The sequence below is a fragment of the Zygosaccharomyces rouxii genome, assembly GCF_000026365.1.
Source record: "Zygosaccharomyces rouxii strain CBS732 chromosome B complete sequence".
Classification (NCBI taxonomy): domain Eukaryota; kingdom Fungi; phylum Ascomycota; class Saccharomycetes; order Saccharomycetales; family Saccharomycetaceae; genus Zygosaccharomyces; species Zygosaccharomyces rouxii.
This window is the reverse complement of record NC_012991.1, coordinates 1,149,207-1,174,397: the sequence shown is the minus strand read 5'-3', so window position 1 is coordinate 1,174,397 and position 25,191 is coordinate 1,149,207. Positions and strand designations below refer to the sequence as shown.

General features: G+C 38.3%; 16 protein-coding genes across 16 annotated transcripts; 8 read left to right on the top strand and 8 right to left on the bottom strand.

Moving 5' to 3' along the window:
* Positions 1–30: 30 nt before the first annotated feature.
* DAK1 (dihydroxyacetone kinase) lies at positions 31–1,794 on the top strand (the record flags this gene model as incomplete). Its single annotated transcript, XM_002495523.1, has 1 exon — positions 31–1,794. The coding sequence occupies one exon, from the start codon at positions 31–33 to the stop codon at positions 1,792–1,794; it is 1,764 nt and encodes a 587-aa protein (XP_002495568.1).
* Positions 1,795–1,984: 190 nt separating this feature from the next.
* POB3 (FACT complex subunit POB3) lies at positions 1,985–3,709 on the top strand (the record flags this gene model as incomplete). The annotated part of the gene is made up of 1 exon (XM_002495522.1): positions 1,985–3,709. The coding sequence occupies one exon, from the start codon at positions 1,985–1,987 to the stop codon at positions 3,707–3,709; it is 1,725 nt and encodes a 574-aa protein (XP_002495567.1).
* Positions 3,710–3,961: 252 nt separating this feature from the next.
* ITT1 (RBR-type E3 ubiquitin transferase) lies at positions 3,962–5,344 on the top strand (the record flags this gene model as incomplete). The annotated part of the gene is made up of 1 exon (XM_002495521.1): positions 3,962–5,344. One exon carries the CDS (start codon positions 3,962–3,964, stop codon positions 5,342–5,344), a length of 1,383 nt encoding a protein of 460 aa, XP_002495566.1.
* Positions 5,345–5,376: 32 nt separating this feature from the next.
* GMC2 (Gmc2p) lies at positions 5,377–5,892 on the bottom strand (the record flags this gene model as incomplete). The annotated part of the gene is made up of 1 exon (XM_002495520.1): positions 5,377–5,892. One exon carries the CDS (start codon positions 5,890–5,892, stop codon positions 5,377–5,379), a length of 516 nt encoding a protein of 171 aa, XP_002495565.1.
* Positions 5,893–5,967: 75 nt separating this feature from the next.
* ERV41 (Erv41p) lies at positions 5,968–7,097 on the bottom strand (the record flags this gene model as incomplete). Its single annotated transcript, XM_002495519.1, has 2 exons — positions 5,968–6,998; positions 7,067–7,097. 2 exons carry the CDS (start codon positions 7,095–7,097, stop codon positions 5,968–5,970), a joined length of 1,062 nt encoding a protein of 353 aa, XP_002495564.1.
* Positions 7,098–7,282: 185 nt separating this feature from the next.
* On the bottom strand, positions 7,283–8,356 carry SMA2 (Sma2p; the record flags this gene model as incomplete). Its single annotated transcript, XM_002495518.1, has 1 exon — positions 7,283–8,356. One exon carries the CDS (start codon positions 8,354–8,356, stop codon positions 7,283–7,285), a length of 1,074 nt encoding a protein of 357 aa, XP_002495563.1.
* Positions 8,357–8,504: 148 nt separating this feature from the next.
* On the bottom strand, positions 8,505–9,743 carry ECM7 (Ecm7p; the record flags this gene model as incomplete). The annotated part of the gene is made up of 1 exon (XM_002495517.1): positions 8,505–9,743. One exon carries the CDS (start codon positions 9,741–9,743, stop codon positions 8,505–8,507), a length of 1,239 nt encoding a protein of 412 aa, XP_002495562.1.
* Positions 9,744–9,984: 241 nt separating this feature from the next.
* Positions 9,985–13,074, top strand: ORC1 (origin recognition complex subunit 1; the record flags this gene model as incomplete). Its single annotated transcript, XM_002495516.1, has 1 exon — positions 9,985–13,074. One exon carries the CDS (start codon positions 9,985–9,987, stop codon positions 13,072–13,074), a length of 3,090 nt encoding a protein of 1,029 aa, XP_002495561.1.
* Positions 13,075–13,178: 104 nt separating this feature from the next.
* TEM1 (Ras family GTPase TEM1) lies at positions 13,179–13,862 on the bottom strand (the record flags this gene model as incomplete). The annotated part of the gene is made up of 1 exon (XM_002495515.1): positions 13,179–13,862. One exon carries the CDS (start codon positions 13,860–13,862, stop codon positions 13,179–13,181), a length of 684 nt encoding a protein of 227 aa, XP_002495560.1.
* Positions 13,863–14,488: 626 nt separating this feature from the next.
* On the top strand, positions 14,489–15,253 carry RPS1B (40S ribosomal protein eS1; the record flags this gene model as incomplete). The annotated part of the gene is made up of 1 exon (XM_002495514.1): positions 14,489–15,253. The coding sequence occupies one exon, from the start codon at positions 14,489–14,491 to the stop codon at positions 15,251–15,253; it is 765 nt and encodes a 254-aa protein (XP_002495559.1).
* A 107-nt stretch (positions 15,254–15,360) lies between these two features.
* On the bottom strand, positions 15,361–16,338 carry MFT1 (Mft1p; the record flags this gene model as incomplete). The annotated part of the gene is made up of 1 exon (XM_002495513.1): positions 15,361–16,338. The coding sequence occupies one exon, from the start codon at positions 16,336–16,338 to the stop codon at positions 15,361–15,363; it is 978 nt and encodes a 325-aa protein (XP_002495558.1).
* Positions 16,339–16,533: 195 nt separating this feature from the next.
* On the top strand, positions 16,534–18,600 carry SEC39 (Sec39p; the record flags this gene model as incomplete). The annotated part of the gene is made up of 1 exon (XM_002495512.1): positions 16,534–18,600. The coding sequence occupies one exon, from the start codon at positions 16,534–16,536 to the stop codon at positions 18,598–18,600; it is 2,067 nt and encodes a 688-aa protein (XP_002495557.1).
* Positions 18,601–18,698: 98 nt separating this feature from the next.
* PIF1 (DNA helicase PIF1) lies at positions 18,699–21,293 on the bottom strand (the record flags this gene model as incomplete). Its single annotated transcript, XM_002495511.1, has 1 exon — positions 18,699–21,293. One exon carries the CDS (start codon positions 21,291–21,293, stop codon positions 18,699–18,701), a length of 2,595 nt encoding a protein of 864 aa, XP_002495556.1.
* Positions 21,294–21,626: 333 nt separating this feature from the next.
* On the top strand, positions 21,627–22,748 carry OGG1 (8-oxoguanine glycosylase OGG1; the record flags this gene model as incomplete). The annotated part of the gene is made up of 1 exon (XM_002495510.1): positions 21,627–22,748. One exon carries the CDS (start codon positions 21,627–21,629, stop codon positions 22,746–22,748), a length of 1,122 nt encoding a protein of 373 aa, XP_002495555.1.
* Positions 22,749–22,810: 62 nt separating this feature from the next.
* On the bottom strand, positions 22,811–23,758 carry MRPL4 (mitochondrial 54S ribosomal protein uL29m; the record flags this gene model as incomplete). The annotated part of the gene is made up of 1 exon (XM_002495509.1): positions 22,811–23,758. One exon carries the CDS (start codon positions 23,756–23,758, stop codon positions 22,811–22,813), a length of 948 nt encoding a protein of 315 aa, XP_002495554.1.
* A 1,168-nt stretch (positions 23,759–24,926) lies between these two features.
* Positions 24,927–25,184, top strand: LSM3 (U4/U6-U5 snRNP complex subunit LSM3; the record flags this gene model as incomplete). The annotated part of the gene is made up of 1 exon (XM_002495508.1): positions 24,927–25,184. The coding sequence occupies one exon, from the start codon at positions 24,927–24,929 to the stop codon at positions 25,182–25,184; it is 258 nt and encodes an 85-aa protein (XP_002495553.1).
* Between the last annotated feature and the right edge of the window lie 7 nt (positions 25,185–25,191).

Here is a 25,191-nt window from a genome sequence, read left to right as displayed (position 1 = left end):
AGTTTAATAAAATTGAGATCGTGGTAGAAAATGAGCGGTATGAAATCCTTTGAAGTTTCTGATCCTGTTGACCACTGTTTGAAAGGGTTTGCTCTCGCAAATCCATCATTGACACTAGTTCCTGGTGAAAAGATTATCTTTAGAAATATTGATAAGGGTAAAGTTGGATTAATTGCAGGTGGTGGTACTGGTCACGAACCAACGCACGCCGGTTTCGTTGGTAAAGGTGGTCTTTCGGCTGCTGTATGCGGTGAAATATTCGCATCACCATCTACCAAGCAAATCTTAAACGCTATTCAATTAGTTGCTCAGAATGCTAGCGGTGTATTGTTGATTGTGAAGAACTACACCGGTGATGTTCTGCACTTTGGTCTATCTGCTGAGCGTGCTAGAGCTCTTGGTATCGATTGTCGTGTGATGACAGTGACTGATGATGTTGCAGTCGGTAGAGAGAAAGGTGGTATGGTCGGCAGAAGAGCTCTTGCAGGTACCGTGCTTGTTCACAAATCTGTAGGTGCCTTTTCTGAAAAGTACTCTGAGAAATACGGTATCGAAGGTGCTGAAAAGGTCGCACACATCGTCAATGATCATCTGGTTTCCATTAACAGTTCCTTGGATCATTGTAAAGTGCCAGGTAGAAAATTTGAAACTGAATTGAATTCTAAACAAATGGAATTGGGTATGGGTATTCACAACGAGCCTGGTGTCCATGTCTTGGAACCAATTCCAAGTACAGAAGAGTTGATCGAAAAGCAAATGCTACCCAAGATGCTAGACCCTAACGATAAGGACAGACATTTTGTAGACTTTGGTAAAGATGATGAAGTAGTACTTTTGGTTAACAATTTGGGTGGTGTCTCCAACTTCATTATTTCTGCAATTGCATCTATCACGGTAGACCTTTTGAAAAAGCATTATGGAATTGAACCTGTGCAGGTCATTACTGGTACCGTTATGACTTCGTTCAACGGTAACGGGTTTGGATTGACTCTGTTGAATGCTAGTGGTGCCTCTAAGCAACTCAAATCACATTTCTCTGAGATCAACTCTGTACTAGATTTGATCAATGCACCTACTGACGCACCTGGTTGGCCGGTTACTTCAGTTCCAGGTGACAAGGGCCCATCTTTCAATGAAGACCTGTTTACCAACGAGGTTAAAGTTAAGGACGCCGGTGCCTACGACTACGAAAAGTTTGCTGAGTGGATGAAAGCTGGTGCAAATGGCGTAATTGAAGCAGAACCACACATTACATCCCTGGACAACAAGGTGGGTGATGGTGACTGTGGTTACACTTTAGTAGCTGGTGTCAAGGGTATTACTGACCAATTACCTAAATTGTCTCGTAAGTCTTTGTCAGAGGCTACTGCACAGATTTCGGATTCCATCGAAAGTTCCATGGGTGGTACCTCTGGTGGTCTTTACTCGATTTTGATCTCAGGGTTTTCTCATGGATTGATCCAAGCATGCAACGGTAAGGACACTCAAGTGACACCAGAATTGGCCGCTAAAGCCTTCGATATCGCTTTGGAGACACTTTATAAATACACAAAGGCAAGACCAGGTGCATCTACAATGATCGATGCCCTAGAGCCATTCATCAAAGAATTCTCCGCTTCGAAGGATTTCGGCAAGGCAGTAGCTGCTGCTGAAAAGGGTGCTAAAGCCACCGCCGGCAAGGAAGCCAAATTCGGTAGGGCCTCATACGTTGGAGACTCCTCGAACGTGGAAGACCCAGGTGCTGTGGGTTTGGTTGCCTTCATGAAGGGCGTCCAATCCGCATATAAAGCTTAAATATGAAAAGGATTTAGCCGCCGAGTATCCTCTCCTTAAATAATACGTATATCATGTTTTACGAGTACTCATCGTCATTGAAGACTTAACGCGCTTTATATAACAGAAAGAGGTTCATCAACCGTATAGCACACAATTAATCTGTTCGAAAAGGAAGTGAAGGAAAGAGTTGTTCACTCTACATTTGAGTATGAGTACAGATTTCGATAGGATATATTTGAATCAATCCAAGTTCAACGGTAGATTCCGTATTGCAGATTCTGGGTTAGGTTGGAAATCTGCTAATACCGGTGGTTCAGCAGCTAATCAGACGAAGCAACCATTCTTACTGCCGGCAACTGAACTTTCTACCGTACAATGGAGTAGAGGGTGTCGTGGATTTGAGCTTAAGGTTAATACCAAGAATCAAGGTGTTGTACAATTAGATGGATTTGCACCTGATGATTTTAATTTGATCAAGAATGATTTCCACAGAAGGTTTAACGTGCAAGTAGAACCAAAAGAACATTCGTTACGTGGATGGAATTGGGGGAAAGCTGATTTGGCGAGAAATGAAATGGTTTTCGCACTCAACGGTAGACCTTCCTTTGAGGTTCCATATGCCCGTATCAATAACACTAATTTGACTTCAAAGACAGAGGTGGCAATTGAATTTAACTTAGCAGATGAGAACTATCAACCTGCAGGTGATGAATTAGTGGAAATGAGATTATATGTTCCGGGAACTGTAACGAATGAAGAAGAAGAGGATGGATTTGTTAAAACTGAGGATGATGTTAAGAAAGAAGGTGAAGTTAAGGCTGAAGGTGAAGGTGAAGTTAAAGCGGAAGGTGAAGGTGAAGGTGAAGAGGCAAATGGTGTCAAGAAAGAAGAGGGTGAAAATGGCGAAAATGAAGATGTTGATATGGTTAAGGAGGAAAAAACTGCTGCAGAGGCCTTCCATGAGGAATTGAAAGAAAAGGCAGATATCGGTGAGGTTTCTGGGGATTCTATCGTATCTTTCCAAGACGTTTTCTTTGCCACTCCAAGAGGTCGTTACGATATCGATATTTACAAAAACTCTATCAGACTTAGAGGTAAGACTTATGAATACAAATTACAGCATCGCCAGATACAAAGAATCGTTTCCTTACCGAAGGCAGATGATATTAACCATTTAGTGGTTTTATCCATAGAACCACCATTGCGCCAAGGTCAAACTACTTATCCGTTCCTTGTGTTACAATTCCAAAAAGATGAAGAGACAGAAGTACAATTGAATTTGGAAGATGAAGATTTTGAGGCAAACTACAAGGATAAATTGAAGAGAGAATACGATGCCAAGACGCATATTGTGGTAAGCCATGTCTTAAAGGGTCTCACAGGTCGTAGAGTCATGGTTCCTGGTGAATACAAATCCAAATACGACCAATGTGCGGTCTCCTGTTCTTACAAGGCTAATGAAGGTTATTTGTATCCATTGGATAACGCTTTCTTCTTCTTAACAAAGCCAACATTGTACATCCCATTCATGGATGTAAGTTCCGTAAACATTTCAAGAGCAGGTCAAGCATCTACTTCATCAAGAACTTTTGATTTAGAAGTCACATTACGTGGTAACAGAGGCTCTACTACATTTGCAAATATAAGTAAGGAGGAACAACAATTGCTGGAACAATTCCTCAAGGCAAGAAACCTGAGAGTGAAGAACGAAGATAAGGAAGCTCAAGAAAGATTACAAAGCGCATTGGGATCGGACAGTGATGAAGGAGATATCAACATGGGATCAGCAGGTGAAGATGAAGAATCTGCTGACGAGGAATTCCGCGCTGATTCTGAGGACGACGATGATCTAGCAGAAGAGTATAACTCAGCCGCAGATGATAGTAGTGAAGAGGAAGAAGATAGACCATCTAAAAAGGCTAAAACTGATTAGTTGTGTATGAAAATTGTATTTAGTGTATTTTAGAGTGTAAAAAATGTGAAAATTCGAAATTCTGTCTGTTTGTTATTTAACGTTTAGTTGCTGTGGTCACGAATCTCTGTTTTTACAGTGTAAGGGCATTACGGACATTGATCATCAGATTTCATATACAATCACAGCTTTTAAAAAGAAAACAAAAATACAAATTGCATCAAGTTCAAATGTGTTAAATGCAACTTCAAGGTATTAAGTAATGCTCTAATAATGGAAGTTGAATCAAGGTTGCAAGAAGATTTGAGTATTCTTCTAGATATGTATCCTGAGTTGCAAATCGATGTTGATTTAGAAAATGTTAATAAAGCATCCAAAATACAGGGAAAACTGCCCTTTAACGTTTCATTACCTCAGGATTTAAAAGTTAAACATGGTGATCAAGAGTTGGTATTCAAAGAACTGACAAGTAATACGCTAAATTTCGAGATTAACCAGGATGAATACCCCAATCTACGGCGGGCCATTTCACTTGAGATTCAATCGCCGTGGATGACCGTGGAAGATCGCACTAAACTACTGCAAGCAATCCACCATGAGTTTGACGATATGACTGATCCTAATTCCGAGATTTATGATGAATATGCACCCGTCATGATGCTTGTATTTGGATATTTGACAGATGATAGCTCTCAAACTTTGATCGAGGGACAAGAAAGAATATGCCAAACACAGGATGAATTCGAATCTTTTGTTCAAATGTTTCACAAGATAGAATTTAATGAGATGGCTAGTCAAAACTTCAATTGTTCTATCTGTATGGAAACAAAAAAAGGTGATAAAATGATAAAATTGCCATGCCATCATGCCCTATGCCTTGATTGCACCAAATCTTATTATACCGCTATGATAGAACAAGCAAGCATTGATAGAGTTAGATGTGTTGAATGTGAATATAATCCAGCAGATTTGGAAAAATTCAATAATTACAAGGACATCAAAAGAGCACTTTTCACACCCTCCATACCATTTGAGACCTTCCATGGGGTCCTAGCTCCTCAAATTTGTAAAAAATACCAAAAGTTATTCCATGAACAAGCTGCCAATAAACTATCAAAATATTGTACCTATAGTTGTGTTACCTGTACGAGATGTGGATACTGGTGCGTCAAGGAAAATTTGGATGAACCAATGATTCAATGTCCAAATTGTGAATTTACCTTTTGTTTTGATTGTCTACACTCTTGGCATGGCTATAACAACATCTGTGGTAAGAAAGTTAGCATACCAAAGGATGTTGTTGAATTATACGTTAATTCATTAGAGCTTACAGGGTTGGAAGATCGTAAAATGGCCTTGGAAGCTAAATATGGTAAAAGAATTATGGAGATGGAGGCAGATGCATACGTTTCTGATAAGATGTTAGATGAAGCTGTAAATGCAGAGGGATCCAATTTACAGAGGTGCCCCCGTTGTAGAATAGTGGTACAACGCAGTGAAGGCTGCAACAAAATGAAATGCACCGTATGCAGTACACCTTTCTGTTACATCTGTGGTGAAATGTTCTACATAGACGATCCCTACGAACACTTCAGAAACCCATTATCAGAATGCTACGCCAGACTATTCGAAGGTATGCCAGGAACAGATTCTTAAACTATCTAAATGTATAGGAGTATAAACCTTTACTACTTTTCACTAGTCAACCTCTCAATGGTCTTTCTAATTACGCTAGCAGATCTATCCAATTCTTTCCTTCTAAACCCTAGGTGCTGTTCCTTAAGTTTCATCCATTCTTCTGCTCTTCCTATCATGGTAGCACCTCTATGAGAATCCATAACAAATGCTGCTTCTTGCCATAAGTACTGTTTTCTATATAACTGATCCATTTCAGCCAGTACAGCATCTACATTTTTTGTATACTCATCCATAACATTGGCGGAAACGTCATAAAGTGAATCCCACTCCATTCTCTGCAAAGTACCTGGTTCCTCCCCCTTACACTCCTTAAGCAACCTGGTAGCTTCTTGCATCTTTAGCATAACTTCATTTTGACAAATAGGTAGCTGGGATTGTTTCTTATACTCCTTTGTCCGCCACTCGGCGGCTAAATCTTGTACAGCAATAGGTGTCGCGGTGTTTGAAACTTGATGTTCTTTCTGTTCCAGCTGCTGTTGCTGCTGATTGTCGATGTTGTCAACCATTTTTATTTCTATATACCCACGTAACTTAAATTGCTATATTTTATTTTCATTTAAGTATTGTTCTAAGAGCTAAGTTCATTTTGAGGACGGATCCTTGTCTAATATACCCTGAGATTTGGAATCTGACTGGTAAAGAAGAGACCAACGAGGTCCCAAGCAAGTCAATAGAACTAAGTCTATCAATCTGAAGGCCCAAGATGCCGTATAGATGACAAACGACAGGATTGCCACTAGCCTAACGACAAACTGTATGAATGAAAGACGTACATCACTGATGTGAATGGACAGCGGTTCAAAATCGTACCTCAAAAAGATACCTGGGAACCTAATTGGCCCTTTACCCTGTTGGGCTTCAGGATTGATATGATATTCACTCACTGCATATTGATTCGTATCAATCTTAGCTCCCAATTTCTCATAAATCGTTGGTACGATTGCAGTATCATAGACGAATGTGGTTCTAGGAGCATCAGGGACAAATTTGGCAGTTGAATCCAATGGATTATCGATATAAGGATAAAATTCACCGTACGAGAGTTCATTTATGACATGTGAGAAATCAATCTCTTCCGGTGGTGCTCTCATAAAGCTGGAATAACCATGCCCTTTAGCAGTTATTTGCAATTCACCTGCAACCCTATTCACTTGTACTGATCCAAAGATATGACAACTATTGAAAGCATCCCTTTCCTCTTCGTCAAACATATTATTAGTATCGATCTTCTCTCTGAATTGGGCTGGTATAGCATTGCTCAAAACGTTATCCAAATCTGGAGTTACGATTTCGTTCATATCGTTAACTCTAGAACCATATGGGATGAAAAATGGCATATCTTCCAAATTTAACTCCTTTGACACAAACTTACGATCCATAGTCGTATCCCTAACGTTGATATCCAAGTACTGACATGGTGTTTTCACATACAAATCCATATTGATTTGGAATGTTTCCCTCAATTGATCATCAACTTCATAATGTTCATCAACATAACCACCAAAATAACTACCGAATTCAGTCCAGGCTATGAATAAGAGAAATAGGTACGTGAAAATTGAACTTAAACCACCGTTTGACGATTTCTTTACATGGGTCTCGTCAGTTTTGGCTAAAAATCATGTTAGTAACAAGGTAAATTTGTGGTTAAAAAAAAAGCTTATAATGAATTTAACTTACGAAATGCATCAAATGACCGTAAACCTGCCATGTTTAATTACGCTCCCAGCAAAGTACTTATAAAGATTGGTAAACCGTCTATCAATATAATATACACACTAAGTCTCAACGGTTCGTATTTTTTTCAACTTCATGATCACCGCCTTAATCGAATAGTTGAAAAAATATTGAAAAGGTGTCAAGTTGACAACAGAAAAGAAAAAGAAATCCATTCATTTAAAGATCGTCTTTGCCCATTGAGTCCACTGATGCATCGTCACTGTCCTTTTTAGGCTTCCTCCTTATGCTGTAGTGATTAGCAGTTAGGAAGGTTACCGGTAGGAACAGCAATTGAAGCATGTATCGTGCACAACAGATAACGAAGCCACTACCTATGGTAACTTGTAAAAGAGCCCAGTCAGGAGTTTGAGAATAATCGTGAGATGGCTCCAACAGTTTGAGGAAAAGAAAATAAACCGTATTCCCTAGAAGTGTCACGGTAGCTACGATTATTAGGATGGAACTAGAACATTTGAGCATAAGAGGCAACGATCGATGTCTTTTACCAAACATCAACACTAATCCAAACACAATTACGGTGATCAAACATACAAAACTTGATGCAAATTCACCAACTTGCCAAAAAAATAATATTTTGTTAAAAACCTTCAAGACGTATGCAATATCAACACCCTTCCCAAATTTATCCGCTCTATCATCATCCGTACCGGTGTCCTGTGCACCTAATAGAATCTTGGAAAAGGCGTTGGAATTTCGACGGTCACCCTTTAAAAATCGTCTCAATGACGACAGTGATAAATGGTAAGTGAGAACCAGTGAATCTCCTAAAACTTTAGTATTATTTGCAGGAGAGCTTGATAATTTAGATAATTGGATGCCGACATCTCTGACCAAAATACTAAGAACGTCCATTCCTGAATCTCCATTTTGCACGCAATAAGCTCTATGATACCCACTTTTCTTACAATAACCGAAAAAATTCACTTTGTAGACGTTATCAGGATCAAAAGTATCCACCAGATTTTCCTCATTGTAAATTTTGGGATCTGTAGCACCTACCCGCCCCATATCTAAGGCCAGATAAGATATGAGTCTTAGAAATTCTCTTATACTATCGATAAAATCCTTGGTAATGGTAGATGTACCCACAATCGAAAAATTAAACTGTGCTGCACATAGAGGTACTCCAGTGGAAACTGTACATGTAAAATTCGGTAAATACAACAGAAATTGTATTGTAGTGATCCCAAATAAAATTGTCCATACGATGAACCTTTTAAAGACAATCATTCCATAAGCCTTCGTTTCCGCTTCGAAGTGCTCGGTAAATCGATCATTGTCTTATTGTATAGCATCGATAATATCCATTTTAATTAATGCTGTCGCCGCGACACAAAATGATATTAACAAAAAAAAAAAAATCAAAATTTTAAAAAAGTCAAAATTGCATGGTTGAAGATGGTTTCACTGTTCTCTGCATCATCAAACCACTATCTTCACTTGAGTAAAGTGCTAAGTCTTGTAATTCCAACTCTTCTGCGCAGTCCGATTCATAACCGTCTACAGATCTACGCACAGCGTTAGTTTCACTAGTGATATTATTAGAGCGGTACATTTCTCCGTCCTCAAATCCATCGTTTGAGTCTCTCAATTCACTCTCATCCATAAAAACACCTGGCTCGTAGGATAAAATGTTATTTTGAGTTTCGTCGCCATAGTCCTGAGAATCAGAGATACACCATTCCAAACCTGACCAAACTAGAGTCGATACGATAACAAATACAGCCATGAACCACATGCTCATTAACCAGGAAGTCCCCAAACTGTAAGAAAATCCAAATGCCTTTAATTCGTTTCTAACACGATCCCTCAGGTTATAATTAATACAAGTCAATGTAATAATGCTAGTTAATGAACATATGAAAACGGTGAATGATAATAGCGATATGGAATGCATGAGGAGCCTTTCTTTAAATGGATTAATGAACCTTCCCTTAATAATGTAATACCAAAAAGTCATCACAAGTATGCAAATCTCTAGACTTATCACAGCATACAGTAAATTAACCATCTCTCCTTTCCGATGTCGTATGCTCGACATATATTCATTGTAACTATTCGATTCAGATGAAGATCCACTTTTATCATAAGCGTAATCAAGCACAATGTCTAATCCCAGTTGTAACAGTACACTACGATAGTCAAAGATAAAACCAGGCCCTGTCCTATGACAACTCTGAGAGATGGTAGAATTTCTCACCTGCGTTATTCCCTTGGGTCCCTCTATATCCTTTGTCTCATAACTAATATCACAACGACCATACAAGTTTAAAGTAATAAATTGAGGAATATTTTGAATTTGACCCTCAGTATACTCAGTGAGGATAAATATTTCTGAAGTCGTCATACCCACACCATTATTCACGTCTGTAGAACCAAATACTTCCACTGCATGCTTTAAAGCTTCGAAAAGACCTTTGGTAATATCTGCAGGTCTAGTATCGAACTGTGCCACTCTCAATGCGTTTGGTGATGTCAGCGGCCCCACTGTAACTACTATTCCCAGCGCAATTATCAGGGTCGATGAGATCAATCTTAACCATTGAACCAACGATTCTAATGCAGTCAAATTCTCGAAGGGCTTCATAATACCCTTCCGAAATCTGGAGATTTGCATTTTGGCCACCGATCAAATCATAAGAGGGCTCCAAAAGAGCCTTTTCATATACTTTTCGTTGATTATATTTTACGAGTCTTGCTGGAAGTTTTTAAAGATGATGTTAATTAGGATCGGAACCTTCAACTTCGATCGACATAAAAGATGAACTCTCACAGGACAAGGCTGGTGAAGAGGAAGCCACTAAAGACGTTAAGCGCATTCTTAGAATTTTCTGTGGGTCCAATTTATATATATATAGATGGCAGAGACTCTGAAGGATATTCAAGGTTGGGAAGTTATCACTACAGATGAGAAAGGAAACATTATCAATGATAACAGAAGAAGGTCTAGGAAAAGAGGGGGTAGTGAAAATACTTTTTTGATTCGATTAAAAGATGGGCTTAAGTTTGGGCGTGGTGACAGCGTTATTATGCATGATGAAGCCACTAAGACGTACTCAGTTTATTTGATTCATGAGATCCGTCTCAATACGCTGAACAATTTGGTAGAAATTTGGGCTTTCTCATATTTAAGATGGTTTGAACTAAAACCCCTACTTTACTATGCACATTTTGATCCAGGATATGCGGCGGAAAATAGACCCATTGAAGAATATAGAAATCGATTCATCGAAGATGTCAATAAATCAGAAATTTATTTGACCGCCGAATTATCAGAAATATGGCTTAAGGATTTTGTTGAAGTGGCAAGAATCATGCCTGAAGTAGACTGGAAACGTTCATCTCAATTAGAAGACAAAGACTTCTTTGTTCGTTTTATATGTGAACCGACGGCTGAGAGCTATGTACCCATTGATATTATCAAAGAGCAGAGATTACTCCAAAATACAGAACCAAAGAGTTACGAAGAACATTTAAAAAGAATGTCAGTCCCTCCAACTTTAGGAAGATCAAAAAGTGGATCTACAAGACGTACAAATCAAGTTACCAGTCCATCCGTCAATAAGATTGAAGATGAACCAGAGACCGAAGATGAAGAAGAAGATGAGACTCAAGAAGAAGAAGAGGAGACTCAAGAAGGAGAAGAAGAAGAATATAATGAAGAAGGAGAAGAGGGAGAAGAAGAAGAGGAGGAAGAAGAAGAAGAAGAAGAAGAAGAAGTAGGAAAAAAGAACGAAGGCAGCAGTTCTGAGGAAAAAGAAGGATTTACTGGGGAGAGTAGGGATTCAAGTAGAAAGGACACGACTGCAAGTAAATCTCAGGATTTCTCGACTTCACAATCCCCAGAGGCTTATTCTGATGCACAAGAAACACCTTCAATTGCTTCTAAAACTAACCCTTCAGGACCTCAACAAGCACCAGCAAAGGAAAATCTGCTGGGGAAACTGAAAGCTCAAAAGGAGGATGAAGGTCAAAATAGAGCTTCTAGCGCAGGGAAAGAAGATGATGTTACTGTAGATGAAAGTGAAGCCAATAAAAGTGAAACTGAGAATAACAAAGATGATAAACATGAAGATTCGAATGCGGAGGAATATGTAGATGAAGAAGAGGAAGACGAATATGCAGAACAAGAAGAAGAAGAAGAGGAGGAGGAAGAAGAAGAAGAGGAAGAGGAAGAAGATGAAGATGAAGATGAAGATTATGATCAAAAAAGCAGTAGCAAACGTGGGAAAAGCCAAAGCCCCGCAAAAAAATCGCGAAAGTTAGCGCCATTATCTACTCCTGTCACACCATCGAAACCTCCAAACCATAATAATAACAATACAGTGAGCAGTCCAGCCATCAGAAAATTTACCAAGAGAAATGTGGTTCGTGCTAAGAAGAAGTATACACCATTTTCAAAAAGATTTAAATCTGTGGATGAGATCCCCGATTTGACTCAGCTGGCAGAACTTAACCAATCCTCCAACAAATTGGATGTAGCCGCATTGGAAAATAAACTGAGGACCCCCAAGAAGCATGAAATCGTGGAAACAATTTTCTCAAGGATAAAGAAACAACTTTATTCATCTCACGAAAAGGAGGAAATTGTTAAATCAACTAATTTCCAAGACTACCTACCGGCTCGTGAAAATGAATTTGCATCCATTTACCTAAGTCTTTACAGTGCTATTGAATCTGGTTCTGCTACTACCGTTTACGTAGCAGGGACACCGGGTGTTGGTAAGACACTTACAGTGAGGGAAGTCGTTAAAGAGTTGCAGCGATCTGCAGACCAAAACGAATTACCGCTATTCCAATACGTGGAAATAAATGGTTTAAAAATGGTTAAACCCACAGATAGCTATGAAGTTTTATGGAATAAAATTATGGGAGAAAGACTCACCTGGGGTGCCGCCATGGAATCATTAGAATTTTATTTTAACAAGGTTCCTCAAAACAAAAAGAGACCAGTGGTGGTCCTGCTCGATGAATTAGATGCACTTTTAACCAAGACTCAAGATATCATGTACAACTTCTTTAACTGGACTACTTATGAGAATGCTAAATTAATTGTTATTGCAGTAGCTAATACGATGGATCTTCCCGAAAGACAATTAGGTAACAAAGTGTCATCTAGAATTGGTCTCACAAGAATCATGTTTACTGGTTATACTCATGAAGAACTGAGAAAAATTATTGACTTCCGCCTCAAAGGATTTAACAATTCTTATTTTTACGTGGATACACAAAGTGGTAGTGCTCACATGCTAACACCAGAAGAGGATACCAACACATCAGAACTACCGCCTCATACAAAGAAAGTCCAATTAAGGATGAGTGATGATGCCATTGAAATTGCTTCGAGAAAAGTAGCTAGTGTGAGTGGTGACGCTCGTCGTGCCCTTAAAGTTTGCAAAAGAGCCGCCGAAATTGCAGAACAACATTATATGTCGAGACATGGATATGGATACGACGGGCAAGCAGTATTGACACCAAATGAAGGCGAAGATGCTAATGATGGTGATGGATTACAAACAGTTCATATTACTCACGTCCTGAAAGCACTAAACGAAACTGTTAGTTCACAAGGTACTCAATTTATTTCAAATCTCTCCTTTACCGCCAAAATATTTTTATATGCATTGCTAAACTTAATCAAGAAAACAGAATTACAAGAACAACAGCTGGGAGACATCATTGACGAAATTCGTCTATTAATCGATGTGAACGGTAATAACAAGTTCATTTTGGAAATAAGTCGTGTATTGTTCCAACAAGGTTCTGAATCAACACCAGAGCAACTCAAAATTATTTCCTGGGATTTCCTCCTCAACCAGTTGGTGGAAGCAGGAATAATTTTCAGACAGAGTATGAAGAATGAGAGATTAACTTGTATAAAGTTAAACATTTCACAGGAGGAAGTGCGTAAAGGATTAGAACAAGATGAGAATTTGAAGAGTTTGTAGTAATATTCATTTTTTTATACGCCGTTTCTTCTCCCCCCAAAAAAGATTTATCTTTTATCATATTTATGTATATATGTGCATATTTTCTATTATTTGTTCCCATGTCACCTGGCGGCACCTCGACTCCTCTTATTACCAAACGCGCTGTAGATAAGAAGTGGATCACCAATTTCGTTAATTTCAGGCACCGTTAATGTTAAACTGAATATTTTCGCCAGTGCAACTTTAAATATCTTCTGTACGTTTATCGATTTTGCCGTCGAACAAAAAATCAGTGGTGCATCCATAACTTGTGCATATTCCATACTTGCCCTTGATAATTGTTCTTGATAAACTGGATCTAAATCAACGAAAAGATCATATTTAGTCCCAACCAGTACTGGTATTGCACCTTCGTTTAACCCATGTGCTTGTCGATACCATTCTTTGATCGATGTTAGCGTTTCTGGCCTGGTTAAATCGAAAAGGAAAACCAATGCTGATGAACCCAGTGATGCAATTGGAAGCATGTTAATAAATTCCCTCTGACCACCTAAATCCATTATAGAGAAAATAATATCTGTTGAACGTATGCTAACTTTCCTCTTTAGAAAATTGACCCCCAATGTCTGCGTATATTCTTCATCAAAGACGTTCTGCACATATTTTACCATTAGTGAAGTCTTACCAACTTGCGCATCTCCTACAAGACCAATCTGTACCTCCACTTGATTTTTAACTTTAACATTCGTGGGCTGCTGCTGCTGCTGATGCTGATGCCCTTGAACCTCTTGATCACTATTATCCATATTTACAAATCCAAAAGAAGGATTCCCAAGAAGCAAGCCCACCCCAAATATTTAAGGGAAAAAAGATTTCAATTTCAAATCGATTACAATCCTCGATCAATCCTTAATTACAATTTTATTTCAATACCAATTACGGTTGTTTAAGATCGATTAATCTTATCCTTTTATTCCTTTCAATGATAACTCTTCTGGTTAATGTTGACATTTTTTCAGATGACTGTTTACCGGTCCCATGACATCCACACCACCATTATAAATCTGTACACCCGCGAAATTTTTATTTTTTTCCCAAAAGTATTGTCCGAAAAAAAAGTGCCGCAGGTGTTGCTTGGTCTCGTTTCCCTAGACAGGTGAAGGGTTAGCTAGACAGTGACCCTCTCCCCCCCTGAGTGGCAGTGAGACAGCTCCCTACTGTGGCCTCGCTAGGCGGAGACTCTGCCTAGCGAGTGCAACTGTCTACCGAGACTCTCCAGACAGGGACAGACTCACGGACTCTGTAGTTACCTCCCCACGCAAACCGATACTCTGTGTGAAATTTCAGGCTTCACAGTCATAATATAGTATACTCAACAGAAAACAACATCTTACTAGGAATACCAACTCATCAAGACCAGTACCGATCAATAATGGCTGTTGGTAAGAACAAGAGACTATCAAAGGGTAAGAAGGGTCTTAAGAAGAGAGTCGTCGACCCATTCAGCAAGAAGGAATGGTATGACATCAAGGCTCCTTCCACTTTCAAGAACAGAAACGTCGGTAAGACTCTGGTAAACAGATCGGCTGGTTTGAAGAGTGCCTCTGACACTTTGAAGGGCCGTGTAGTGGAAGCTTGTCTAGCCGACTTGCAAGGTTCTGAAGATCACTCTTTCAGAAAGATCAAGTTGAGAGTTGATGAAGTCCAAGGTAAGAACCTATTGACTAACATCCACGGTATGGATTTCACCACTGATAAATACAGATCTATGGTCAGAAAATGGCAAACTTTGATTGAAGCTCAAGTTACCGTTAAGACCTCCGACGAGTACGTTATCAGAGTGTTTGCTATTGCTTTCACCAGAAAGCAACCAAACCAAGTGAAGAAGACCTGTTACGCTCAATCTTCTCACATCAGAGCTATCAGAAAGGTCTTCAGTGAAATCTTGACCAGAGAAGTTCAAAACTCTACTTTGGCTCAATTCACTTCCAAGTTGATCCCAGAAGTGATTAACAAGGAGATGGAAAATGCTACTAAGGACATCTTCCCATTGCAAAACGTTCACGTTAGAAAGGTTAAGTTGTTGAAACAACCAAAATTCGACTTGGGCTCTTTGATGGCTTTGCATGGTGAGGGTTCCGATGAGACTGGTAAGAAGGTTTCTGGCTTCAAGGATGAAATCTTGGAGACTGTGTAAACGTAATATGATTGTATAAAAGATAATCGAGTCGAGCGTACGTGTGTTAAAGAATTATTATCATTATTATTATTATTATTATTATTATACATGGTTTTAATATATGTTCAGCTTCCAGGCGTAGATTCTGAATCAATCTCCTTTTGAGAGCCCTTGGTCTCTGCTTCTTCTTCAATTGGCTCTTCACCTTGTTCTTCACTACCTTCCTCCGCCTGTTCGGCTGTTTCACCAACTTGTTCCTCTTCTAACATATTTTCATCTTCAGATTCGTCATCCTCAGGTTCATCTTCGGGTTCATCATCATCTTCCATTTCTTCATCTTCGTCTTCAGCCTGTTGTAAATCAAGATCTCTTTTGCTCATCTCATCTCTTAACGCGGACGTCATTTGTGAAAAAATACCTGCATCTTTTAACCATTTATTCTTATAGGTGCCTAGCTCTTCAGATAACCTTTCAATATCAATTTTAATTGCTTTGTTGGTATGTCTTAGCTCGTTAGGGCCCTTGGTAAAATTATCATAAACTCTGTATTTCTCCTCACCATTAGATCCGGTCTTTCTCAAGTAATTCTGTCCAATCAATTTTTCTGTCAACTCAGCACCTAATTCTTTCTCCCATTGGGATTTTGATGCAGTTAAACTAGTACGACCTTCCAACAAAACCTCTAGTTCGTTATTCACTTTACTCACAGAATCGTACAACTCTCGTACCCTGGAGGTTCGACTCTGCAAACTGTCTTTGATGTCTTCCAATTGTGGCATAACATCTTGAATCTTCTCCTCCATATTCCTCACAGTTTCACTATTGGATTGATCCCAGTTTTCTTGTGCTACTTTCTTCACATCCAGCGATGACTGAAGTTCTAAAAACTTTTGATCAGCTGCAGTCTCCAATTCTTGTACGTAGTCGTCATTGAATTCAATATTCTGCTGTGTACTGTACTTCTGTAATTGACCTCTAAGGATATTTCCGGAGAGCCTTGTGACTTTGGCTAGGATATCCATGTACCCGTTGTATGGTAAATCTACTTCACTATAGGAAACTTTAGTCCTCACTTGATCCATTTGCAACGGTGTTAACGACATGACTGCAAAATGGCTTCTAGAATTTAAATCTGAGTACTCTTAAAACTCTTTTATGCCTGTATTATTGCAAGTTTGTTGCTTGTATAAGAGCTTCTTGTATGTTGAAATTTCAATTGAAATGTCAAGTACATCCATTATCTCTTGTAAACATATTCAAAGAACAAACCTATTGAAAAAAAAATATAAAAAGATACCATGGTAGAGGATCAGTTAGTCATTTTAGCTGCGATTTTTGCTGCAAGAGCAGATTCTACTAATTGCGAAACGTTATGGACTTTTTTCCACAGCTCAGATGAATTATTTGACATTATTTGCTCCCTTTGGCCTGAATTAGATGACCCAACAAAGCTGCAATTCCTATTTGATCCCTCTGAAAAGTCTTCTAGTGGACATAGCACCAACCCCCAAGATCTGCTAGTGGAATTACTCGAAACCGATGAACAATTGATCTCTATGGTGGAAATGGATTCAGATACGATTACCCAAAGACGCCAAGCCATATCAAGATACGCAGCTGAGTATATGAAACAAGTGACTCCATATGATAGAATTAAATTTGTTACTCCCATGGGCGATCGGTTAAGGAAACGTCTTATCACTTCTAATGAACTAAGTGACCAACTACCGATGCAGTATCATCCTGTATGGAAGGTTGTATCTATAAAGGATGAGGAATTACCTAAGTGGATTGAAGGCATAGTGGAACCATTAGATCATCTTAATAAAAGATTGAATAGTTCCATAAAGATTAAAGAATTTGAAAACATGGACCCCCTAAGCGTCTTTGACATGATTTTAAATACTCCAGACGAAAATCCTGATACGGTGCTACAAAGGGAGCTAATGCCTTACATGGCTAATGGGGACTATTATGAACGCTTTTTACACTCCTTTTTGACCACTAAAGACTTTCCACTGAATACAAACTATAATTTCGAAGTATTCTACCAGTTGATACTAAGTCTTGGGCTGCGAGGTCAAGAGACTAACAAATATTTGGAAAGATTCAAGCGTCAGTGTGCTTACATTTTATTCAAAAATGGTCCAAATTATTTAAATATCGGTACAAAATATCGTTTGAACCAAGTACTTTTGACAATTGGTGATGAGACTCCCGTGGGGGATTTAGGTATAACTGTGGAGACTTTATTAGCTTATTCAAGTCTAACAGATAAACTTTTCCATGGTTACCACATGCAAGACCTTTATGCCATCTCAAAGGACGATGAATCTGTACAAGAATCTCATTTCGCATCATTGTCAAGGAAATGTTTGGAAACGGTGGTTAGCGAAGAAACCACCATGAAAGAGCTCAAGGAGCTTCTAAAGCATGGTAAATCTTCCAATAATGTAATTTTCTCTCGATTATCTGAACAGAAAAAGTTATCTATCATAATTGAAATCCTGTTGGAATTTGGTAATTTTTCCTTTTTGCATGAACTCATCATTACCTATCAATACAAAGTCAATGAAGAAGTTCTGGTGAAATATTTCTGGCATTTCTTCAATATGGCATCCAGCGGTCAACGTCATAAGAGAGACCTGGCGAATGCCGAGAAACTCGTGAACTTACTCTTAGAGGAGAACGCGCCCAAATACACTCATCTAAGAATATTACTCGATGTCACTAAAGATATTTGTGACTATTCCATCAATTGGGGGAGAAGCCTTCCTTTTAGACCATCTCACCTTCTAAAATTTAAAGAGGATCCATTTGGGTTAATAAGTTTACTTCTGGAATCAAATCGTAGACTCTATAAAGATGTTCCTGCTACTTATAGTATACTTCAAAAATTATTAGTGGCATTTGAAATCGCGAAGCAAGGAACTACCGACTCTGAGGAAAATTTGGTTAAAGTTTTAGTCCTTCACATAGATCATGCATTGGTCAATATGGACTTTCAATTTGCATACGAAAACACAAGGGATTTACTCAAGAAAAAGAATATTATTGATTGCTGGCCCACAATTTTACAAGTGGGTAAATTCGTTGACCCCAATTGGCGTGATGGAGAGACCCCTACAGAAATTATCTTTCTTCAACTAGAGATTTTAGGTGAACTTTTGCAAATATGTCCTGTGGATGAAGTGGAAGCAGTAGCGTCCCAGTGGAGTGCTTTAGAACTTGAGCTATTAACCAGAGATCTAATAAAAGATCCCTATTCGCTTGAAAAATCGAGTAGTGTTAATAGCTTAATTCAGAATGGTGTCTCGCTGAATGGCGTCTCAAGTACCATTGCCAATTTTCTTTCGCGCAGTTGAATCGTAAAACCATTATAATTAATACTCTATATAAATGCATTTGAAAACTTCTCAGTTTTCCTAGATCTTATCATTTTTTTAGCCATATATTAGACTCCTCAAAACATGTTTCTATCATCGAGATTTTCTACATCAACATCAGATTTGAATAATGGCATCCCATTAGATTCATTCCCGGACGGTTGTTTCTCCGTCTTGCGTTTAAGCATAGACATTATTCTATCCGGAACAACAGGAGCAGGAGTTGCTGAGTTTGATTTCGAGTCCTTGGTTCTCCTATGACCTACTGGACGATCTGGGGCAAAGTCTAATCTTCTCTGTCTTCCCTTTTTCTTTGCTGCGCCTGAAGATTCGATTGCCTTGATTGCCTGCTCCGCTGAAGATAGCGTAGAGTAAAAATCAATGACTTTTTGATGTGCTTTAATCCTAGTTTTGTCGAAATTTAGAACCTGTAATCCGTCCCGTGAAACTGCTCTTGATAAAGCAACATAAGCTTGTCCCCTTTCGAAAACTCTTCTTAAATCCACTTTGACTTTAGGTAGTGTTTGTCCCTGAGATTTGTGGATGGACAGTGACCATGCAAGCATCAGCGGCAATTGAACTCGCGAGACAAGTGGTTTCTCATTCTCATCTTCAATGGCCCAATCTTCAGGTTCTACCAAAACTGTTCTTGAACCGGCATCAGTTGTTTTAAACCTCACAAGTGGCAACTTTCTTCCCGATTTGGAACTTTTATGGATTTCCTGTATCAAATTCATTTTCCTCTCTATATTCGATCTTTCTTCTTCACCATCAGAAGCCGAGTTTTTTAAAAAATCAAAAATTGTATCACCTAATTCAAAAGATGGTTCTTCTAATCCATTTTTGGAAAATGCATCTTTCAATCCTTTATTCCGTACTTGTTGTTCATCATCTTCATACATTTTTTGTTCTTTGAAATATCTTTTTCGAAATTCAGGATCCCTAAGGCCTTCCAAACTATCACTATCAATCTCAGGATGCTTGACGATAGTGTCGTAAAACATGTATGTCTCAGGATCCATGAAATCAATCACCTTACCTAAGGATCCATTGACCAACGAAGCATCAATGTTTTTGATCATCATAACCTGGGCGCCAACTTTCAAACTGAGTTCCTTTGGTGCAAGGAAATTTTGCAACAATTTGTCCTTTAGACTTTGATCTTCTAAAGAACCACCATCTATAGCATGATAAAGGTGTATTTTACCAGGCAACCCTTTTAACCTAAAATTATTGGCCCTTTCAACTTCATGTCTCGTACTGTATAACTCTGCCGGTATAATTTCATCTTCAGGCAATGGTCTATTCAATCTTTTAAACTCCATTTCAGTGTCCTCGTCAATTTGGCCCAATCTCATTTTGTTTAACATTTCCACAAATTTTGTATCACCTTGTTGTCTAAAGACTTTTTCCAACATAATAGTCACATCTATACCATCTTTCCAAATAGTGGATTCAAATGCAAATTTAGTTTGCTTATCATCATTTTTATTAACGGGTGGTAGTTGAAAAAAATCACCACAAAATATAAGTTGAATACCACCAAATGGTAGGTCACTTCGCCTTATCTTTTTTGCAATATAATTTAATTTATCCAATAATTCACCATCCAACATTGAGATTTCATCAATAACTAATGCAGATACTTCTTGCCAACGACGTACATGTTTTTTAGATCGTCTCACCTTTTTACACAACTTATCAGCTTCACCATTGCCTAAACCAACACCTGCAAATGAATGAACCGTTATACCTCCAATGTTACAAGCCGCCAGCCCCGTGGATGCAGTTATGGCAACACCATCTGAACCAAACGTGCTTTTAAGAACTTTAATCATTTCACGCAAAAGCACAGATTTACCAGTACCTGCACTACCAGTGTAAAAGATGTTGTGACCTGCCTTAGCTAAATGAATCACATCTTCTTGCTCTTTACTCAACCTAATTGGAACGACAACTTTAGTAGAGGGTGCTAAGTTCAATTTAGCGCTTAAACTTTCAGTATCTGAAAATCCTTCCCTTTGAGTTAACAATGCAAATTTCTCACCATATTGTACCTTCTTCTTTTCCTCTACCATATGTATACTAGATTCATCCACTTTAGAATCCTCTTGTTTCACACTTTCTTGTTCATCTTTCACTTCTTGTTTGACATCTTTATTAGGTTCTTCTTTGGGATGCTCCTCCTTATATTGTTCCTGATGTGGGAAGACAGTCTTTTGAGTACTAGCACCCAATGGTTCCAGGTTTTTAGTCCCATTGGGAATTACTGGACTTTTAAACGGGAGATTTGATCGCGATTTACTGGAGGCACCTAATAAGGATTTCGGTGGGTCTTTAGTCAGGGGTCTTTCAAATAGTTCAATCAAAGAATCATCATCATCATCGTAATCTTTATCGTTATTATTGCTATTATTATTGTTCGATGATTCTTTAAGCTTAACTTCCGCGATATCTTCCCAACCGTCAGAGTCTGATAAAAGTTTATCTAATTCATCATATTCTGGATGTGATAGTTTTAATCGTTTAAATGAATTTGATGATTGTGATAAAGATGAGGAACTTCTGTATATCATTCCAAATCTTGGTCTAAAGTGCGTCAACCTTGAGGCAATTGGTATCTGAGGAATGATGCAAACCTTAGTGAATAGTCTTAGACGGCAAAGAACCATATACAAAGTCCAACCAGAGAGTAAACGATTGATTAAACCGCCGTATGGATTCTATCACACTCTCCTTTGGCAAATCTCAAGTTGATCTAATGTGATTAAATCCAAATCAGCTGCTTTTGAGAAGCGAAAAGAGGGATAATAACCCTAGAACTGCTCAAATTAATTGAAATAGATAGTCTATAAGCCCAGAAATGACCTTTCCACCTTTAAATCTTGAAACTGTTGATAGTTTCTATAGTGTTGATTTTTCCTTTGGAAGAGAAACGCGCTACACGTCTGAAAAATTCCAACCATGCTCATCGCGACTACTTAATCCACACCATTAAGCTCAAAATGATGCTTAAATATGGCCAAATTGTTCTACCGAAGGGTGAATTATGTATAAGTAATGTTTTACAAGCTGGGCAAGCTTTTCGCTGGGTTCTCAACGAGTCTGAGGAACGATATGCCACTAGTATGAAAGTTGGTAATGACAATAGCTATTCTGTAGTGGTTCTAAGACAACCAGAAGATCACATCCTGGAGTTTGCTAGTCTGAACGAGTCGTGTGAGCTGAAGACACTCAAAGATCATCTAATTAGATATTTTAGGCTTGATATACCGTTGCAAGAGTTGCACTATTCAGACTGGCAGAAAAGAGACGCCAGATTCGAAGAGATTACGCCTCATGGTATGAGGATGTTAGGCCAAGAGCCTTGGGAAACTTTGGTATCATTCATATGCTCGAGCAATAACAATATCTCGAGGATTACAAAAATGTGCTCGAATCTATGTATTCATTATGGTAATAAGATTGGTACAATGGATTCGTTGGATTTTTATTCTTTCCCCACAAGTGATGAACTGGTCGAGAAAGCTTCAGAGACGCAACTGAGAGAATTAGGATTTGGATACAGGGCCAAATTTATTATTGAGACCGCAAAGAAAATGGTCCAAGATAAAACAGATGCTGGTTTTAAAAGTGATACAGGATTTTTGGAAGACTTAAATTCAAAACTGACATACGAACAGATGAGAGAGCATCTGATGAGTTATCAAGGCATTGGACCTAAAGTAGCAGATTGTGTTTGTCTCATGGGACTAAGGATGGATCAAGTAGTACCAGTAGATGTTCATGTTGGAAGAATCGCCAAGAGAGACTATAAGTTTCAGGCCAAGAAAGAGCAGTTAAAAAAGTTGTCTGAGAAATATAAGGAACTACCTATCACCCGTAAAAAGATTAATTTAGAATTAGATGCAATTAGGTTAATGTTTTTGGAATTATGGGGACCGCGTGCAGGTTGGGCCCAGGGAATTCTGTTTACCAATGAGGTTGGTAAGACAAGCGGCACTACTAGTACAGGAGAAATTAAGAGAAGGAAACTGGTTAAAACGGAGGAGACTGAATTGGGACCGGATGGGATACAAGAACACTCTGAAAAGAGAATGGTAGAAATTAAAGCTACTTCAAATTGAGTAGGTAACAGCATAAGCATAATATTTATAATAAAGACTATATACACGAAAAAAAATCGGGCTTAAAGTGCTGGTGATTCCAATTGAGCCTGTGCTAATCTTTGAATATATTGAGTAACGGTATCCACTTCTTCTGATCTGGGCACGTAGTTTCCCCTTTCTCTTAACTCTTTAATTGCATCACAGGCCTCTTTAACACTTTCCAACTTATGTTCACTAGTGAAGAGCACAAATGCTTCACCAACATCTAATATCCCTTGATCTGGACATTGTGCAAGGAAATTTAGTAATTCTTCATCTCTGGAGGCAAATTTCCTTAATTTTAAAGTCGCTACGTATTTTAGACCCTCCACAAATCTTCTGTCGACTAAATTTTCATCAATAAATTCATTGATACCAAAGATTGCGTGTTGGAAACGTGATAACCTTTCGAAGGCTTCTCCATCTTGTTCTTGTGATAGTTCTAAAAATTCTTTCTCAAAATCCTTAACGAATGATTCCTTTTCAACGCTAAAGGCTTCTTGCGCATTACGGAAAGCCCAATCACGTTCACTAAGAACATGTCTAATCCTCCACATTGTAGTCCTCACTCTTTCTGCTACTTGTTCAAAAAATTCTTGTTGACCACCAACTGCATTTCTTAGAAGATGGTTCTCTCTAGCTAGAATATTTCTTTCCTTTAGACAGGTATACCAAAGGGAATGTAAATCTTCAAACGATTTCCTTCTCAATTCGGGGACACTCCATGGTCTAGAATGGACGTCTAATTCCTCTGGAGATCTCATAAATTTTTTATCAGCAAAGAATTGCCACAATGGATGATCATCAGGACATTGTATATTAGCTGCTGAAGGTGGAATTGGCGCTTGGATTCTCAATGTATTGTCGTGATGGGTTGTTTGTGTTGGAGGTCTGACATTTTGCCTCTTTGGTGGCTTTGGTTTAGGTCTAGTAAACTTCGTCCTTGCAGAGACTCTTGCAGTAGTGGAAAGACCTCTTTGGAATAACATTGGGAGATGAGTCCTTGACCTTGTCGACGAATGCCTTTGAATATTTCAATTGTATGATTTAATTTCAGTTGATAATAAGCTAAATTTTTTTTCACATAGAATTTCATATGTGTCCGACGTAACCCCGGACTTTCGGACACCCTAGAAGTTTTGAAATATTCAATATTAGCCGCTGAAATGTTGGTGCTCGAGCGTTTTAGAGCTAAGATTATTTTTACTGAATTTTTCACATATAAAAGGAGGGAAAATATTTATTTTATCGGCTCTACGAGGGCTCAATACATGTCAATTGCCGAAAATATCAAATATATGGGTCGAAATCGCTATTAACATCAATATAATTGCTGAAAAAATTGTAATAATGAGATTCGTACAGTACAATACAGTATTATCTCTGATAAATAATATTGCCTGATGTTAACGGTATTTCTAAAAATTACAGTTCTTCGAACTTATTTCTCAAAACAATTTTTATTCATTTTCATGTTTTGTTTTACTGACGCTACATTGCAGTTGCCGTCACAAGAACATACCTGGAAGTTCACGTCACCAAAGAATTTTGATAAGTAAAAATCCACTTACTTGTTTATAATACTCCTCTCAACTGATACTGTAAGTAAGCTTTTCTCAATTATAATAATCTTCCAGTACTTGCACTCCTCATAAGGTTCGAACCCAGGAACAGAGCACGACACACAGAGTAAAATACATAATACTCAAAGATAAAGCACTTTTACGTCTGGGAGACTGCTCAATTTCAAGTATACCAACAAATCTTATCCACTAGATATTTTAAACCAATGCTTATCCTGAAATATCCCAGAATTAGACCGCTAAAAATCAATATATTTTCTAATTGACATACAAATTTCAAAAAAAAAAAAAAAAAAAGCATACCAAAAAATCCTTAAAAATTCTCCAAGAAAATCTACTGTTACTATTACCGCCACTACCAATATAACACTATGACTATTATTATAATTATCCGTTCATTAAATTTATTATAGGTTTTCCATTTTTCGTATGAAATTACTTTGTTCAACATAAGAACTAAACAAGTCCATTTCTAAAGGATGGTCAACCAATCTTTGATGAAAAAATTGGATTAAGAAGGCTTAATATCAAAGTTCCCACTTCTTGAGATCAGCTAGGTTCTTTGGATTTGAAAATGTCGTTGGATGCTCCACTAGATCTTCTAAAACTAAATTTGGATGAAAGAGTCTACGTTAAATTACGTGGAGCTAGAGAGCTAACGGGAACTCTACAGGCTTTTGATTCACATTGTAACATTGTACTCAGTGATGCAGTCGAATCGATATATGAATTGGTTGACGGTGAATTGAAATCTACCGAAAAAAGTTCAGAAATGGTCTTTGTTAGAGGTGATAGTGTAACCCTCATTACTGCCGCCTCTGATGATGAATAGATTAAGC